Here is a 17,309-nt window from a genome sequence, read left to right as displayed (position 1 = left end):
ATTTCCTAAAAAATCGGAGTGTCACTGCGAACAAACCTTCGCGACTGCGACCGCTATCTTTGTTGACACTGGCAAGCTCGGATGTAACGGCGGCTTAGCTGACTGGCTACTGTGAGAATGCGGAGCCAGCAAAGGGAGGTAATAAAATCTTTGGGCCAAGCCGTGGATGCATCAAGGGTATAGTGGAGAGTGATCGTAACATATACCCTGGAGATTATCGAGGATGGTCCATGGTATGAAATGGAAGAGCAAGGAGACAATTCCCATGATAACTGAGGATGCAAGATTCTGGAAATGATGTAACAACCAACGTGAAAGAGATCAACAAGTATTTATTTCAACAACATTCATTCAACAACCAACACTCTCAATCACAACAACTCCCGATGTATCAATGCACTTCATACAACACATTTCATCACCCATATATATAAACAAATATATTCAGACACATGACTATATATATGAATATTATCAACACTCTGCTTTGATACAAAGGAAACAATGCCATTTTGTAATCTATTCTGTGTAAAACTTCCAGGAACAGATGCCAGACCATAAACTATATACCTTGAAATAATTTATCCAAAACATGAAGTCATATGAATGACATACTACACAGTTGTCATATAACTTTGTTCTGCTCTATATTCACTATGAACTGATACCACTTAACATGGTGATACTGTATATAGTGATACCATGTGAATCCGGAGCCCTTACTTTCCACGCAATTCCTGTTAGGATGTGTTAATTTTGAAACTACATTCAGTAATATTCCAGTGATGTGACAGCAGCCAGTTAATAACCATGACTGGAACAGACAATCAAGCCATTGTATATTATCTGCAGTATCCCATGCCTTTTAGATACAATGACACTCAATCAAACAAGACAATGGGCCTGTCCACCTGATCAATTTCATCACCTCATACAACAGGCAGAGGTTACTTTGAACCTGTTCTAAGATGGAATCCCCACAAGGGCATAGATACTATTCCACATCATGCATGGTTTGTTATGAAGTGGATTTCAGAAAGATATATACCGGCCAACTCAGGTCACTACACTACAATGCATCAATGAGTGAATGCAATTCTACAATAAATGCTGACAACCAGGAACTTAAAAATGCATTTCATGCTAGTATTAACTCAGTACTGATAGTATGTTATATAAGGGGTGAAACGGTGTACAGCGCTATAAGTAGAACCGCAGTATTTTGTCTTCCTGTCGTTTAACCATAACGCAATCCAAAAAATTCATCATTTTCGGTTTTCGTCTTTTTCTTAACCTTTTTAAACTTTTTTTAAAAATGTCTAGAAATTGAATCATTTTGTCCAAATCTATGCATTTTCGGTTTTCGTACCATCATTTCATTAACCTTTTTCTAAAATGTCTAGAAATTTAATAATTTTGTCAAAATCTATGCATTTCTTTGCTAGACGGCCGCTATTTTCCGGGAAATAAGTTACCAAACCAAAATGGACCGAACCGAAGGCCTTGTACCACAATACGTACCGTACAGTAGTAAGAGTGTACCATTTCACCCCTAATGATATACATGTACTGACACTGACAAGTATATTAGAGTCTTGTTGAAAATGCCAAGTTATTAACATATGAATGGAATGGTAACAATATCTTGAAAGAAGCAGTGTGTCATTTATCAATATAAACGTACCATAAGTATAATGAATATTTGACATATAGCAAATCATGAAACGAATGTTGATGTTTGATTTGCCCTTCAATTTATGTTTTATATACATTATTCTTACATTCTTAAAAACAGTAATAAACACAAAACAACTGGCCACAGCACTTAAATCCAATGTGATATTCATATTCCATGAATAGAAATTAATTTGCCTTAGATCCGTGGCAGACATCCTCCATTCCCATTGAAAATACTAAATAAGGTGCAGAAAAGGAATCCTAACTTGTATTTGATGATTACAATATTGACATACATTGTGACAGTTGATACATATTTCTGAAAGGTCATGCTGACATTTGCACATCATGGCATTAAGTACATTATATTTGATTTAGGGGTTTTCTGTAGAACGAAAGATACAACTGTATCACCATAGGCAGATCCAGAGGGGGGGTGCAGGGGTGTGCACCCCCCTTTTGTCCTGAAAGTTTATTAAATGACCATTGAAACTTGCGTGAACATGAAGTGTGCATCCCCCCTTTCTCAAAAAGCAGTATCAGCCCCTGTATCACTGTAACAACTGGAATATTTCAACATAAAGTGAGTGAGTGAGTATGATTTTACGCTGCTTTTAGCAATATCATGGCAATATGTATTTGCTGTGTGGTTAATATGCCCATGTTCGTTTAAATAACCCATACACTACTAAATACAAAAAGTGAAGGACCACCAGTTTATTTACCTTACAATAGTTCATCTGTCATGGTCATCACATCAATCAGCTGACTGTTCAGACTTGACTCATGTATAAACTTTTCCTGTAGTATCGTACATCACTTGCTTGATAACGGTGTTAGCAGCTACACCCAAATGTTGCTCACATAATAATAAAGAAGCTGTACAAAGTATATCCATAGAACTCTCCCCGTAGTTTGTCATGACATTATTTAAATAAGCACTACTTTCTTCTAAACTTGCTGATTTGACATACAATACCATAAGGTCGGTTGTTGAAAAGTAACTCAATACAATTTCGTAACCATATTTTCAAAGGATATCTTAAAAGTCGGGTGCGATATTGAAGTGATTTGGGGATAGTCAAGTTATATTTATCATACTGGTTACCCTCATGAGCAAGGATATGATGTGGACAAACTTAGAATGAGTATGGTTTTACGCTGCTTTTAGCAATATTCCAGCAATATCACAGCCGGGGACACCAGAAATGGGCTTTACACACTGTAACCATGTGGGGAATCGAACCCGGGAGTTCAGCGTGTCGAACAAACGCTTTAACCATTAGGCTAACCCACCTCCCCGACAAACTTAGAAACATAATGGGGAACAAATCATCACATGCTCTACTACCATAGGTTCCTGGCATGCAGAAGGGATGCAACTCTGCATAATAATAGAAGACTGGTTAACCTTGCTTCCACATTCAAGGGCGAAGCAAGTAGACTTCCAGTACTTCAGCTCTGGCAATATGAATTGATAAATTATGCTTGATAGTTGAGGTAAACTTACAATGGTTATCATGTGATCTAATTCCCTGAGAGTCATCAATCCGTAATTTGTCAGTATTAATGAAAAGGTAGATAACTTGATTATATACATATGGTAACTAAAGAAATCGGAACAAAAGACTTGATTTACTCAAGTCAAACGATGGCACCGAAAATCCACTGAATGTGCAAAATCAAGCTTCCAATTGTACACACAGATTCAGATGGGTAAGGTAGCACCTTAACTTTTTTAAACGTACCAGTCAAGAAGTTACCATACTTAAAAAATAAACAGAATCATTTGTAGGCATGTTTCCCAACACAAATATAAATTAATTGATGCATAAACAGAAACAATTATTGTATAAAAATCAAATTATTAGCATTTATTTTGTATCCACGATTGGAAAACAAATGACACCGGGCAATGACAGATAGGAACAAGTCTCCAAGCCATGGCCATGTATGTTGACATACATGCTGGGATATTTTGTACCATGCATCTTGAATTTTTGTTAAATAAAACATTCTTTGAGGTCATAAATTAATAAAAAAAGGCTACTGGACAAACAAGTTTCTCTATCACAATATGCAGAATCACAGTTCAGAAAAGTAATGCAGATCTGAGCACGCACATTTAAATGGATCCCTCTCTGACTGAGACATCTAGCATGACCTCGGCTTTAACCTGCAGCCCATGTAAGATCAAAGAGACTTATTCTACAGGTGAGTAGATCAAAGAGACCATATGTTATTGTACAGGAGAGTAGATCAAAAAGACCAATACTTTATTGTACAGGTGAGAAGATCAACAAGACCAGTCACTTATTCTACAGGTAAGCAAATCAATGGGGATGCAAGTCTCAATAAAAATTAATCATCTCTGACAGTTAGCCTCCACTCCTGTAAGAAATGACTAGTCCCCAATTTGAAATTTCTTTCATAAAACTGAAATCACAAACCTCTGTAGCACAACCTGTGGAATTTATTTGATTATAGTTCATATTAAACTGGTAGCACTAATAAGCACACTTCAAGTTTCAGTTTCAACTAAAAACCTTCCAAAATAACTAAATTGGTAGTGTACACCTATACACCTACTTCAAAACACTTCACCTTAAAAAGTATATACATTCTTAAATGGAGCAGAATGTTTGTTAATAAACAGCAAAACAAGAACACAAGATAATAAATGAACAAAACAAAGACTAACAAGACTTCTGCCCATGCAGATAACGGAATGCCGCTCACTGAAGTACACATTCCACATACCTGCATCCCATCCTGTCCACCTAGACAGTGACACAGGATTATAATCGTCTCTGATAAATCCCAATACTGCCTTTCACCTGTCAGTATTGCCTGGAATAAGCAGGAGTTACCTCCCTTAAGTATATGTCTTACTTCAGTTAAATGCCTAAATGAGCATTTTGTTGAGTAATGTAACATAACCATAAATATAATCAGTTCAAACAATCTTCACAAAGATGAGAGTTAAATACAATAAATAAAACATAGCACTTATGTCTGACCACAAAGAATGATTGTTCCAGTCTGGGAGATGTATCAGTATCATTAATGTATTTTATAGGTATCCAGGTAGGCACACCAGACACACATGGTCTTAGCTTCAACTAGACAACCGAGCAGTTTCACTTATGAACAGAAAATACCTGGACTGATAGCCTCATTCAAAATGGGATTTGTCCAAGGTCATTCCAGTGATGAGTTTCCACTCCATTTTGTGATAACAAAAGACAAGGTCAAGGACAAAATGGCGACTGTCAAACTCATCACCAAGAATATCATAGTGACATACCGATGTGTTTATGAAGTCTACATCTCCCAATGATCAGTTGCTTACTATTAATCAGAATGGGAATCACGTGGCGGGCAGACAGATTGTGATATCTCTGGTTCCTGCTCTTTTAAAAAAATGTCACTAAATAAGTGATGAAAAAAGTAAAGTGATTTTCCAGAAATGGGAAAAAAAGGTATCAGCATGTAGAAACTTCTAAAACAAAGAAAAAATGAATTTGTTCAAATAAAATAAAAGCAGACCAAAGACACATCAAGGGTGTTGCTGATACAATCAGGACTTATTCCTACCTTAAATCATTTGCTGTATTTGTACCAACACATGAAAACAAGGTGATAAAATGTTCCCATATCTGTATGTGACGAAACGGAATATTCTGGGTAAAAATAAATATTTTATATCATACACAATCAGGGCCAAGCATTCCCCTTCTATGTCAGTCAACCTGGACATAGTCCATGTCTGATGTTTCATCGTCTTTGGCTTGCTGAGGTAATGGACTTCTTGATAGGTCGAGGGGACCATCTTGGCATCTTGGAGAAGGTAAGGTAGTCTTTATATCAACGGGACTATCAGTTTTTTCAGAATGGATGGATCGTGAGTCTGACACAATTATTCCTGAATGATTTGCTTGTATGCTGATACTTGATGATGATGATGAATGAGATGAGGATAAGACAGGTGGTGAGAACAATGAATGAAGAGATGACACGGGGAAAAGATTGGGTGATAGAGGCAGGAAATGGGGGGAAAGACTTCCCAGCATTCCACTGGAAGGCGTAAGATTGATGAGATTGTTGACTGTAATCGGAGGAGTAGGCACTGGGGAAGGGGGAGAACTCCGCTGCAACTTTGGCGTTACTGATCCATCACCACGGAAATGGTGTCCAATTGTCCGCACGTGTTTCCTTAACGAGCTTGGGTCAGTGTAGCTCTTATGACATCCTGGCATCTTACACACATACGGCTTCTCCTCCTGGTGTGTGCGCACATGCTTAAAACGGTCGCTGGAGTTGGAGTATGCTTTGTGACAGCCCTGAACTGGACACACATATGGCTTCTCTCCTGAAACACCAATCAAAGACTTTGTTGGTTTGTTGCTTAACACTGTAAGGAATCCAGCTGCCTGGAAAAACATCCTGACTGGACCTGAAAATGCAGTGGTGACTAATGTTTTAAACCAAGATCAACATTGTCGCGTACATTGACACAGAAACAACCAGTAGATTGATGCTGTTGATCACTGGATTGTCAGGTCCAGACTCAATTATTTACAGACCAGCACCATATAGCTGGAATATTGCTGGGTGCGGCATTAAACAAACCAACCAACCAACCACCCAAACACGCAACTAGCCAGAAACAACCAAGTCACTAAGTTGACTGTTTATAATTGTATGATACCATAAGTTAGTTGTCCTCAACTGGTTGCATCCAGAATTAGATGTTCATTACCTGTGTGAGATCGGTTATGAATCTTGAGGTTTTCCAGGCGTGAGAAGCACTTGCCACACAGACCACATCGATGAGGCTTCTCATTGGTGTGAGTCCGAATGTGTATCAGCATCTTGTATCTGTCAACAGCATCACATCCTATACATGTATATTATGTCACAACACTGCCTCATCATTAGTAACAGTTCTCTATAGTGCAACTCGAGCCAGCTATGTCAAGGTAGAGTCTTTGCTATCATGGGTTTGGAAGTCCTTTCTCTATTAATTAGCAATCCTGCACCTTTATCAATACAAAATGAAGTCTAAGCCATTGCATAATGACCAGTAATACCCAGCTGAATGGCACTCAGCGAACACCCAACCCTCATTTTGGTCCCCTGTCTCAGGGGTGGTAGAGTAGCCAGATTGTTAAGGCATTCGCTCATCACGCTAAGCCCCTGGTTCGATTTCTCACATTGGTACAATGAGTGACGCCAAGATATTTCCCTCACCAAGATATTTCTGGAATATTGCTAACAGCACTCTCACTCAGTCACTCACTACTCACTCACCCACCCATCCCAATAATTCATTCATGACTGTCACAACGTAGCTGAATGACACCAAGTGACCATCCAATCCTCATTTTCATCCCAATTGAGGGGGGTTGCCTAATGGTTCAAACATTCACTCGTCAAGCTAAAGACGGGGGTTATCATTCCCCACATGGGTACAACGTGTGAAGCCTATTTCTGGTGTTCTTCGCTATGATATTGTTGGAATATTGCTAAAAGCAACATGAAACCTCATTTGATGGCCACATCCCAGCTGAACAACACCGAGTGACCTCCAAATCCTCATTTCGATAACCCAAGGTTCATAAATCAAATTAAAGGCTTTTTTAGGGGCTTTTCCAGGCCCAATCATCAATTTTCAGGAACTATAGAAACACATATCACAAATAAGTATTGAATACATACAAGGTCAAATGTGCGACCGTCCAATAGAAGGAAATAACCCTTAGCTACATCGCTGCACTAGGAAAGTTTTGCTTTGCAATGGAAATTGATTAACAAATACTGTCACTGCGAGGTACTTTCAGTATGTACTAGTTTCCGGTAAAAACATAACTTGACAAGTTTTGCTAGATATACAAACTTTCTAGGGCAAATCACTGGCAATTAGGGCCTTTTCAAGGGTGAAACAAATTTAAGGCCTTTTGGGGTAATATGTCCAAATATAAGTTTTTTTCATGCCCGTGCGAACCTAGTACCCTCATGTGGCCAGCATTGGACCCATGCGAGGACAGTGATGTTGGAGGCTGAACCCACCTTGCATTGAAGCCCTTCCCCTGCCTGGGACATCCCGTCCATTTACACTGGTAGTCAATGTCTGGGCGCTCCACCTTTACATGTTGGTCATTGACGTGATTGACCAGGTCATCCAGAGCAGAGAACCGACGCTCGCACTGCATCCATCTACACTCCCACTCGGTTCCACCTGGTGGTGACATCTGCTCCTTGTCAGGGGGGAGATAACTGCAACTAAAATGACACATAATGTTACCAAATTGTCTCATGATGTTATTAATAATCAGACATACATTTGTCTCAAGCTTCTAACATTTAAACAACAAATAATTCCATTAGAGTCAAACCTTTCTTTTGCTGAAAACAAATTTCAGTAAAGCCAAATCCGTTCACTTCCTAAATTCTACAGGTGCAAAAACAACAAATCTCTATTATTTTATGCACATGATCTTATTGTATCATGCTCAGTCAAACACTACATCATATACCTTCAACATTTCATGTGATGGAACAGGGATTAACAAACTTGGCTAATGTCAATGTGAAATTTGAGACAAAACTAAGCCGGAAATAGCAATTGGGTGTTTTCTCCCAATCTACGGTGATTTAGTTAAACAACCAATAATACAGCACAAGAAAGGCTAACACAGTGGTTGTAATAAATTTGTATCTGAAACTAATTTGGTATCAGCAATAATATATTCCAATATCGTGTTGTTTTAGTTGCAGTGAAATTTTGAATGAAATTAATAAAATAGAATAAACATGATAAAATAGATTGACATGAGTAGATTTAGACATTATACCCATCCCGTTGATGTTGCATGCGAGATGATGGGCTGCCCAACAAACATCACATAGTTGTTGTCAGGTAAGTACTTTATATTTTCAACTGATGGTATTTAAGATCACTGTCCAGATCCAAGCAGGATTTCCCGCTAACTGAAGTATTTTATAAAGGACATATTTTGTTTCATGTAAATATCATCCGGTATGGAAGGTTTCTGGATATCTAAGGTCTTGGTTTCCACCGTATCCATATCAAAGCCACAATAATCCCATGGGACTCCCCTAAAGTAATCACCATAACCTGCACTGAAGACATTGTCGCCAGCCAATTCATTCATGCAAACCATTGTAATCAGACATTATGGGGTGCGGAGGGCGAGCTGGCTAAGGCGCCAGGCTAGTGATCCAGCGAGGTTGAGGTGACGGGATCGAGTCCACCTGTGACTGGGTGTAAAAACCTTGGAGTCAACTTTGTGTGCAGACTCTTTCAGTGTTGTCACAACCCCTAGTGTACAGTACACAACCCTGTGCACTTAAAACAACCTACGAATCTGTTGGTAACAGACCAGATGGTGGCCACATGAATACATGCAAACACCTAGTTGCGGGTACAGCAACGTGCAGTGAACTTGGACAAAGTACTGTGACTATGTGTCCCAGTCCACCCAGCTGTGAATGGGCACCTCATTAGGATGAGAAAACAACAATAACTTGGTGCGCCTAGTGGCAGCAAGAGTTGTATACATTGTACTCCCCAGGGAGTTGAGATTGATAATACGATGAGCCATTGAGATTGACATCCAATGATCGAGGGAAAAAATACCAGAACCTTGAGCATGCACTAGTTGCGTGGATATGTGCGCTATATAAATATCCTATAATAATAATCCACAATGGCTGCCACTACAACCACTAATCCCTTCTTACATGTAATGTTAAATTCAGTTACCTTCATTGATGAGAGGTCAACTAGAGGCGGGAGGGGGACACTTGATGGACCAATCACTGACGTCATCATCACTGGTTCATTAATAGGTGGCATGGCCAGTGGCATTGAGCAGGATGTGATGATTCCAGGCTGCAGTCCATCCTGGGAGATGATGACATCATGTTGTGTGCATGACCCACAGTAGACAGGAAGTGAGGGTGGAAGATCCTTGGTTGTGAGGCAGAGTGGCAAGTGTTGGGAAGACAGGTGGTGGAAGTGCCCGGTTCCAGGAGACTGAGCCACTCCAGGAGCCATATTGTCTGAAAATTAACACATTACGTAAAAGCAATGTTTAAAATAGTTGACTCGAAAATGTATATCTCAAAACCAGCAAAGAACACCAGGACCTTGTATCGATTAACTACAGTAATATGAAAGAATCAGCTGATCTTTAAGTTCTTTTGAGTAGCATTATACACTGAAATCTTAAGGAGACCGTCATCCCAGTTACATCTCCACTCTCCTCATTGGAAATGATTTGAATGACTCAATCTTAAAAGTAGCTTTCCTGCACAATATAACACAGAGCTACAGATAACATTTTGGGTCATTGAGTTATGTACTCGCTTGTGCTCATCTCAATTGGGTATCCTAATTTTCCTTTGAGTAATCAAATAAATTGTACCCACCTCATTCAAACTCAATTGGGTATTTCGTCATTTTCCATTAATTGTACAAATATAATGACGCTTAAATGTTATTTATATTGGATCTGTAATATGAGAAACTATAAGAAAGACTGCAAGTTGCCTAGTTCATGTGTTGAAATAGAACCTCTCAATGTACCTCAGTTATTTTATCTATGCACCTGTACGCAAACAAAGATTTGACATTTTTGTGTGTACGCATGTAAGATAAAATATATTGAGTATTTACAAAAATTCAAGCGTACTTGTACGCAACAGGCTTGGTAAGAATTGAGTTTTCACATAAATGTTTGCGTAATTTACGCAGATACGCAGCTTATCTGTACCTCTGATAACAATAAGTGTGAAACACTGTGTTCTGAAACAATCCCACTTACTTGATTTGCTGCCCAAGGAGTGAACCTGTTCCTCCTCCCCATGAGTTCCTCCTCCATTCCTGACTGGATGCCGTGTGGAGTAGCCTGGATTGCCTCCCTCCATCGAGGTGGCCTCATCCTTCACCAGCAGCGGATGTTCAGACACATTTAGCTGAATCTGCAGCAAACAAACAGGGAGACTAAGTCACATGTATGTACTGAGCTAGACAAGGCCCTGTAAGACAAAACCCCTGAAAGTCCAAATCCTGAAAGACCAAACCCACAAAAGTCCACACACTGAAAGAGTGAGTGGGTGAGGTGGATGCAACATTTAGCAATATTCCAGCAACATCATTGCAGGGGACACCAGAATGGGCTTCACACATTGTACCTGTGGGGAATCGAACCCGGGTCTTCGGCATGACGAGCGAACGTTTTAACCAGTAGAATACACCTTGTCCGCAACATCATAGACCGAACTCCTGCAAGACAAGACCCTGTCCTTACCAATTCCTGTGTTGCCCTGTTGTTAAACCTAACCCCTCTGAAAGACCAAATACCCTGTTAGACAAATCGAACGCTTGTCCACACCCAACTGGTGAAGAGACATCTTCTAAATGACTATTATCAGATCATGTCTTCTCAGTAACTAATGGACCCGTGAAGATCCAGGGTAGAATAGGTCTTCAACAACCCATGCTTGCCACAAACGGCGACTATGCTTGTCGTAAGAGGCGACTAACGGGATCAGGTGGTCAGGCTCGCCGACTTTGTTAACACATGTCATCGGTTCCCAATTGCGCAGATCGATGCTCATGCTGTTGATCACTGGATTGTATGGTCCAGATTATTTACAGACCGCCGCCATATAGCGGGAATATTGCTGAGTGCGGCATAAAACTAAACTCACTCACTCACTCAGTAACTGATGGATACATAGAGAAAGGAAACATTACAAAAAGTATCACCATGGTAACTTTCATAGTATCCATCAGACGGAGGTTTCTTTGTGACAAGGATTCATGACAGAGTATCAGTCTGAGCAATATTCATTATATCAAGTCAGGTGCAGGACTTAGCTCACTTCATATCATCTGAGTGAGTGAGTGGGTTTTCAGTTTTGCGCCACTTTCAGCAATATTCCAGCAATATCACAGCAGGGGACACCAGAAATGGGCTTCACACATTGTACCCATGTAGGGAATTGAACCCAGGTCTTCGGCGTGACGAGCGAATGCTTTAACCACTAGGCTACCCCACCCCCCTCACATCATCTGAAGGCATGTGTTGCTGCTCATGCTCTCAACCATTGGTTTGATTATTTACAAGCTACTGTGATACACTACATTAACATTTATTTTTAGATAGTTTGATGTAGTTTTAATGGTTTAATGATTGAACAAGGCAGACACTCAAATATACCCAAACAATGAAATGTGTAAATAACATGTAAATATTATTCTGCCATAAAAAAGGACTGCCTGAGAAGTCAAAACTTAAAATCACTCTGCATAAATGTACGGTGCTGCTTTCCTTCTACAATATGTGCACCTTAACAGGAAGACATTAAGGTATGTCATATATTGTGTTACTTATACTTATACTTATACTGTTTCCAGGAACTTCTTTTCTAAGCTGCATAGGACTATGATATTCAAGAGACAATGAAATACAATGACAACATTGTTCTACAATAAATGGGCCGGTGGGGTAACCTAGTGGATAAAGCATTCGCTCGTCACGCCGAAGACCCGGGTTCGATTCCCCACATGGGTACAACATGTGAAGCCTATTTCTGGTGTCCCCGAAATAGCTGGAATATTGCTAAAAGCGGCGTAAAACCATACTCAGTCACCCCCAATTTATATGGTAGCTTCCCTGAGGGCCGATAGTATTATTGAGTGAAATGCATTATCTACTTTTTAGAGAAATGAGGTGTGAACTAGCGCCTTTAAGTAAACTACAATTCTAACTAAATGCAGTTGTTTACAACCATAATTATAATCATACAATTTTGAGTAAAATACTTATAAATAAAACTGTTCAGTATATCCATTACCTTGTTATAAGTATGTTTGTTACAAACTGTTAACTGTTCTTTCAACCTGAGTGAAAATGTAGCTAGAACTCATTAACATTCTCTGTATACAGAATGATAAATTCAGATCATGTTGGTGTTCTTATTAAATGGTAGAGAAATATATACAGTATCTGATATGCATATGTGGCCCTATGCTATATTATCACCCTATTTACCTGTCCATATGGCGTGCATTATACAGTATAGACACTTCTCCCTATAGAACTGCATGCTGATTAGTGACCCTAGTGGTGGTTGGTGTAGGGTTACACACTGGCAGAGCCAATCAGGAATCTCTCTCCCCCAGTCTAAACAAATTACTCCACTCAGTTGCACTCAGTGACTGACAGGTCACTCTACCATGTAGACATGGCACTTCAGTCTGTCTCAAATATGTAATTTTTGGAGTAAAATTGATATTTTATACTTATCCTGACTCATGCTCTTTTTGCTTGTCTTCTTCTTCTTGCGAACATAGTGGAACACTTGTATCTCCCTAATTGAAGCTCCCTTCAATTTAAAATCACTAATTAGTATTCACCACGAGTTACCTCCTTTCCACAAGCTCGGGAACGAGGGCGCCACCTCTACCCATGTGCCTCACTCTCTCCTCATATACTGAGCCCAACATTTGAATTTACAGGGAAATCCAAAGTGTTATTTGGGGAGGATGGGAGGGCTGACCTCATGAGTCAGGATAAGTATAAAATATCAATTTTACTCCAAAAATTACATATTTTTCCTTATCCTGACTCATGCTCTTTTTGCTTGTAGCATCCTACGGAACGGAGGTGGGAATATCTAATACTTTGGATTTTTAATAATTAGTGATTTGAACTGTGATGATTGTAATAACCCTATGGGAACTTCATAAAGGCACTGAATTGATGAATTCCTGCTGCTAACTTATCAGCTGCCATATAAAGGTTATTACCATGTACTTATTATGATAAAGTATATATAACATTAATACAATGCTTAAGACTAATAGACTTAAGCTTGTTAATATGCTAGTATAAACTCCTTAGAGTTTGTTAGCTAAAATACTTTAAGATATAACATAGTACTAAGCTTAAGATATGATTAAACTTAAGCTAATTATATAATAGCAAACTCTTTAGAGTTTGTTAGTTAATATACTTATATGATATAGATATAATGCTGAGCTTAAGATATGAATAAGCTTTAGCTACATATATAATAGCAAAAACTCTGTAGAGTTTGTTAGCTAATATATTTTTATAATATGAGTATAGTACTGTGCTTAAGCTATAATTAACTTAAGCTACATATATAATAGCCAAACTCTGTAGAGTTTGTTAGCTAATATATTTTTATAATATGAGTATAGTACTGTGCTTAAGCTATAATTAACTTAAGCTACATATATAATAGCCAAACTCTGTAGAGTTTGTTAGCTAATATATATTTATAATATTAGTATAGTACTGAGCTTAAGATATAATTAACTTAAGCTACATATATATAGCAAAACTCTGTAGGGTTTTGTTAGCTAATATATTTTTACAATATGAGTATAGTAGTGTGCTTAAGATATAATTAACTTAAGCTACATATATAATAGCAAAACTCCGTGAGAGTTTGTTAGCTAATATATTTTACAATATGAGTATAGTAGTGTGCTTAAGATATAATGAACTTAAGCAACATATATAATAGCAGAACTCCTCAGTAGAGTTTGTTAGCTAATATATTTTACAATATGAGTATAGTATTGTGCTTAAGATATTATTAACTTAAGCTACATATATAACAGCCAAAAACTCTGTAGAGTTTATTAGCTAATATGTTTATAGTGTAACCATAGTACTAAGCTTATAGTACTGAGCTTAAGTTATGATGAAACTTAAGCTATATATATATAATAACAAAACTCCGGCCGAAGTTTTGTTAGCTAATACCTTTATAATGTAACCATACTGCTTAAGATATGATGAAAACTTAAGCTAATTGTATAATAGCTTAAAACAACCCTTTAGAGTTTGTTAGCTATGATATAAACCTAGTATTGAGCTTATGAAGGAAAACTTAAGCTACATATATAATAGCAAGAACTCCGTGAGTTTGTTAGCTAATACATGTTATAATGTAACTATAAAGCTTAAAATATGATGAAACTTAAGCTTAAATATATAATAGCAAAACCCTCTTTTAGAGTTTTGATAGCTAATATACCTATATGATATAAACATAGTACTGCTTTAAGATATGAATAAGCTTAAGTTACATATATAATAGCTAAAACTCTGTAGAGTTTGTTAGCTAATACATGTTATAATATAACCATATTGCTTAGAAATATGATGATACTTAAGCCAAATAGCAAAAACTCTTTAGAGTTTGTTAGCTAATCTACTTATATGATATAAACATAGTACTAAGCTTAAGATATGAATAAGCTTAAGCTACCTATATAATAGCAAAACTCCTTAGAGTTTGTTAGCCAATATATTTTAATAATATGAGTATAGTACTATGCTTAAGGTATAATTAGCTTAAGTTACCTATATATAGTAAAACTCCGTGAGAGTTTGTTAGCTTAATTAACTTAAGCTATGTATAAAATAGCCAAACTCTCTGTAGAGTTTGTTAGCTGATGCATTTATCATGTAACCATAATATTACTCTTAAAATATGAATAACTTAAGGTAAATATATATAATAACAAACTCTGTAGAGTTGTTAACTTATATATTGTATGATGTAATAATCATAGTACTGTGATGATAAAAGGAACTTAAGTAAATTATATATAGCATGAAGCTATTTAGTATTGTTATAAGATAAGTAAAAATCTGTTAGATTGACTTATCTTCTCCCGAGAACTGTCAGCTGTTGTGCGAGGACCATGGGATCAATTGGTGTATACCTGAGACGCCCTCGGTGGTGATATCTCTCAGATAATGGTTTGCAACCACCATATCGATTTCCAGAAATAAAACCCTCCAATATTTCAATCACATTTGTGTGGAACAATTGTAGAAGTAAGTTAGCTATAATATCATGAGTATTAAGCTCATGGAGGGTCGGAATAGGTCCATCCGCGATATGCACGTAGTATGACAGTTCTGATCCAAATGGAGATATAGTACATGAGACTTCTCTCTGCGTAAGTTGATGATAGAGGAAATAATCTGTTGCATTTTTACTCCTGTTTGGTTTGGTGGAGATAAATTTACAGTGCTCTTGCTGGCCATCTTGATAGAATCATCGTATCATGGGGTCCAAGTATGTCATCCAGGCGTGTTCATAAACCTCACTTGTGAGGTGTTGGAGCACTATATTCATATCCCCAGGTTGGGCGGAAATTTCCGCTTATTCTCCAAACAGAAGTTTAGTAGGTTTACTAACCATCTAGTTGTGTTAGTCGCTGATGAAATTCAGCTGTAGTCTGAAACGCCAGGATTTAGATCCACTTGTATCTTTCGCTCAGGTAATTCGCCATAAGTCCTTGACGATGTAGGTGCACAACCAGGTGTGTCTGTCCTCGCTTGAGCTTTATGTAAAATCGCCTGACTGCCGATCCTCGCCTTAACTTGACAGGGAGGTCTCTATCTTGAAGAAAGGCAGTCTAATCATGAATGTTCAGGTTAACTGGACTGTAATGAGGCTTGCTCGCTCACTGATATATAGTTGTCACTTGTGACGTAAGTCTTGAACTGTGAATAGAGATCGACCTCTGTGTAGGTCGCTGTCCTCAGCGTCCAATCAGAACAAGGCATTTTGATTCTGTATAATACCCGCCAGATGTCACCGGTGTAGCGGAAAACCCACCTTGAATAAATTCTTGTCGCCGCTGATATTAGCATAAACGCCGGTCTTCACCGTAGCTTCCCGGGTTATCCGAGTGACCACGTGTTTCGAGGGTTAATGGTAACCGCTGAAACCTCCGGCGAAAATATCTCGCTTCTGTAATTTTATGCTGGGTAGGTTATTTTCCTGGTTGTCGCGGAAAGTAATTTCAGTTTTGAATATAATTCACTTCCTTATATATAAGGGTATAAACAACTTGCAAGTTGTGAGCTTGTAGACTGTATACATGAATGTATCGTCATAATTGTAGAATTAACGTTGAACTTGTTGTACATATTTCTTCTCAGAAACTTTGACGATTAAGAGTTATACTCGCTGTAACAAGGCTGCTGTTCAATTTCTCGATATTGAATTGTCTGCAGATATGCTGTAATGGTCACGCATGTAGATAATCGTATCGTCGTCCGGGATTGTATATTAGCAATTTATACGAATAGTTGATTTCTGTGAAGATCTATGAAATGTCGCTGACTAATAATACAGCGGACGTTCTGTGTTGTAAATAGCCTGAGCAATTATCTTCGCGTGAGGCTTATAGATTCGGCATCTGGCATACAGTTGATAATCAACTTATGCGACGCCTTGAACGGACTGACGAGTAGCTATATATGACGAAAGTGGCTAGTATATGGAAACCTTGAGGAGACTTCCTCGGTGAACGCCGAGACTTCGCTAAGTTCTCGGCATCCCTTCTAGATCTTCTGGGTGAAGTAGACTTGAGCCACTTTAGCCTTCGCGACCATCGCTAAGGTGTCGAAATCAAAGCCCGATTAGTATATATATATATATATATATAAATATATATATGAGCTTTGTTTCGTGGAACAGCCTCTGTGTTTAACAGGATGTGGGATCGGCTAAGCGCTTGCCTAAGTATGGCCGCATGG

At 38.3% G+C, this 17,309-nt stretch overlaps 1 protein-coding gene and 1 long non-coding RNA gene across 2 annotated transcripts in view; both read right to left on the bottom strand.

The window, feature by feature from the left end:
- Positions 1-315: 315 nt before the first annotated feature.
- On the bottom strand, positions 316-2,064 carry LOC124252868. Its single transcript, XR_006892052.1, has 2 exons — positions 1,385-2,064; positions 316-1,303 (listed from the first exon to the last, which is right to left on the bottom strand). It is a non-coding gene; the product is annotated as an uncharacterized LOC124252868 (long non-coding RNA).
- An 851-nt stretch (positions 2,065-2,915) lies between these two features.
- Positions 2,916-17,309, bottom strand: part of LOC124252866 (zinc finger protein GLIS2-like) — a 63,303-nt gene continuing 48,909 nt past the window's right edge. Inside the window, exons 3-7 of the mRNA XM_046686539.1 lie at positions 10,530-10,686; positions 9,467-9,765; positions 7,750-7,962; positions 6,440-6,558; positions 2,916-6,049 (exon numbers count right to left, since the gene is read on the bottom strand). Of these exons, the coding sequence (XP_046542495.1) occupies positions 5,421-6,049; positions 6,440-6,558; positions 7,750-7,931 (930 nt within the window). The 5' untranslated portion in view covers positions 7,932-7,962; positions 9,467-9,765; positions 10,530-10,686 and the 3' untranslated portion in view covers positions 2,916-5,420. The remainder of the gene's footprint in view (positions 6,050-6,439; positions 6,559-7,749; positions 7,963-9,466; positions 9,766-10,529; positions 10,687-17,309) is intronic.

This window comes from Haliotis rubra, unplaced genomic scaffold, assembly GCF_003918875.1.
Source record: "Haliotis rubra isolate DU_JTF1 unplaced genomic scaffold, ASM391887v1 Scf528, whole genome shotgun sequence".
Taxonomy (NCBI): domain Eukaryota; kingdom Metazoa; phylum Mollusca; class Gastropoda; order Lepetellida; family Haliotidae; genus Haliotis; species Haliotis rubra.
Note: the sequence above shows the minus strand (reverse complement) of the source record. Positions and strands in the feature narration are given on the sequence as shown.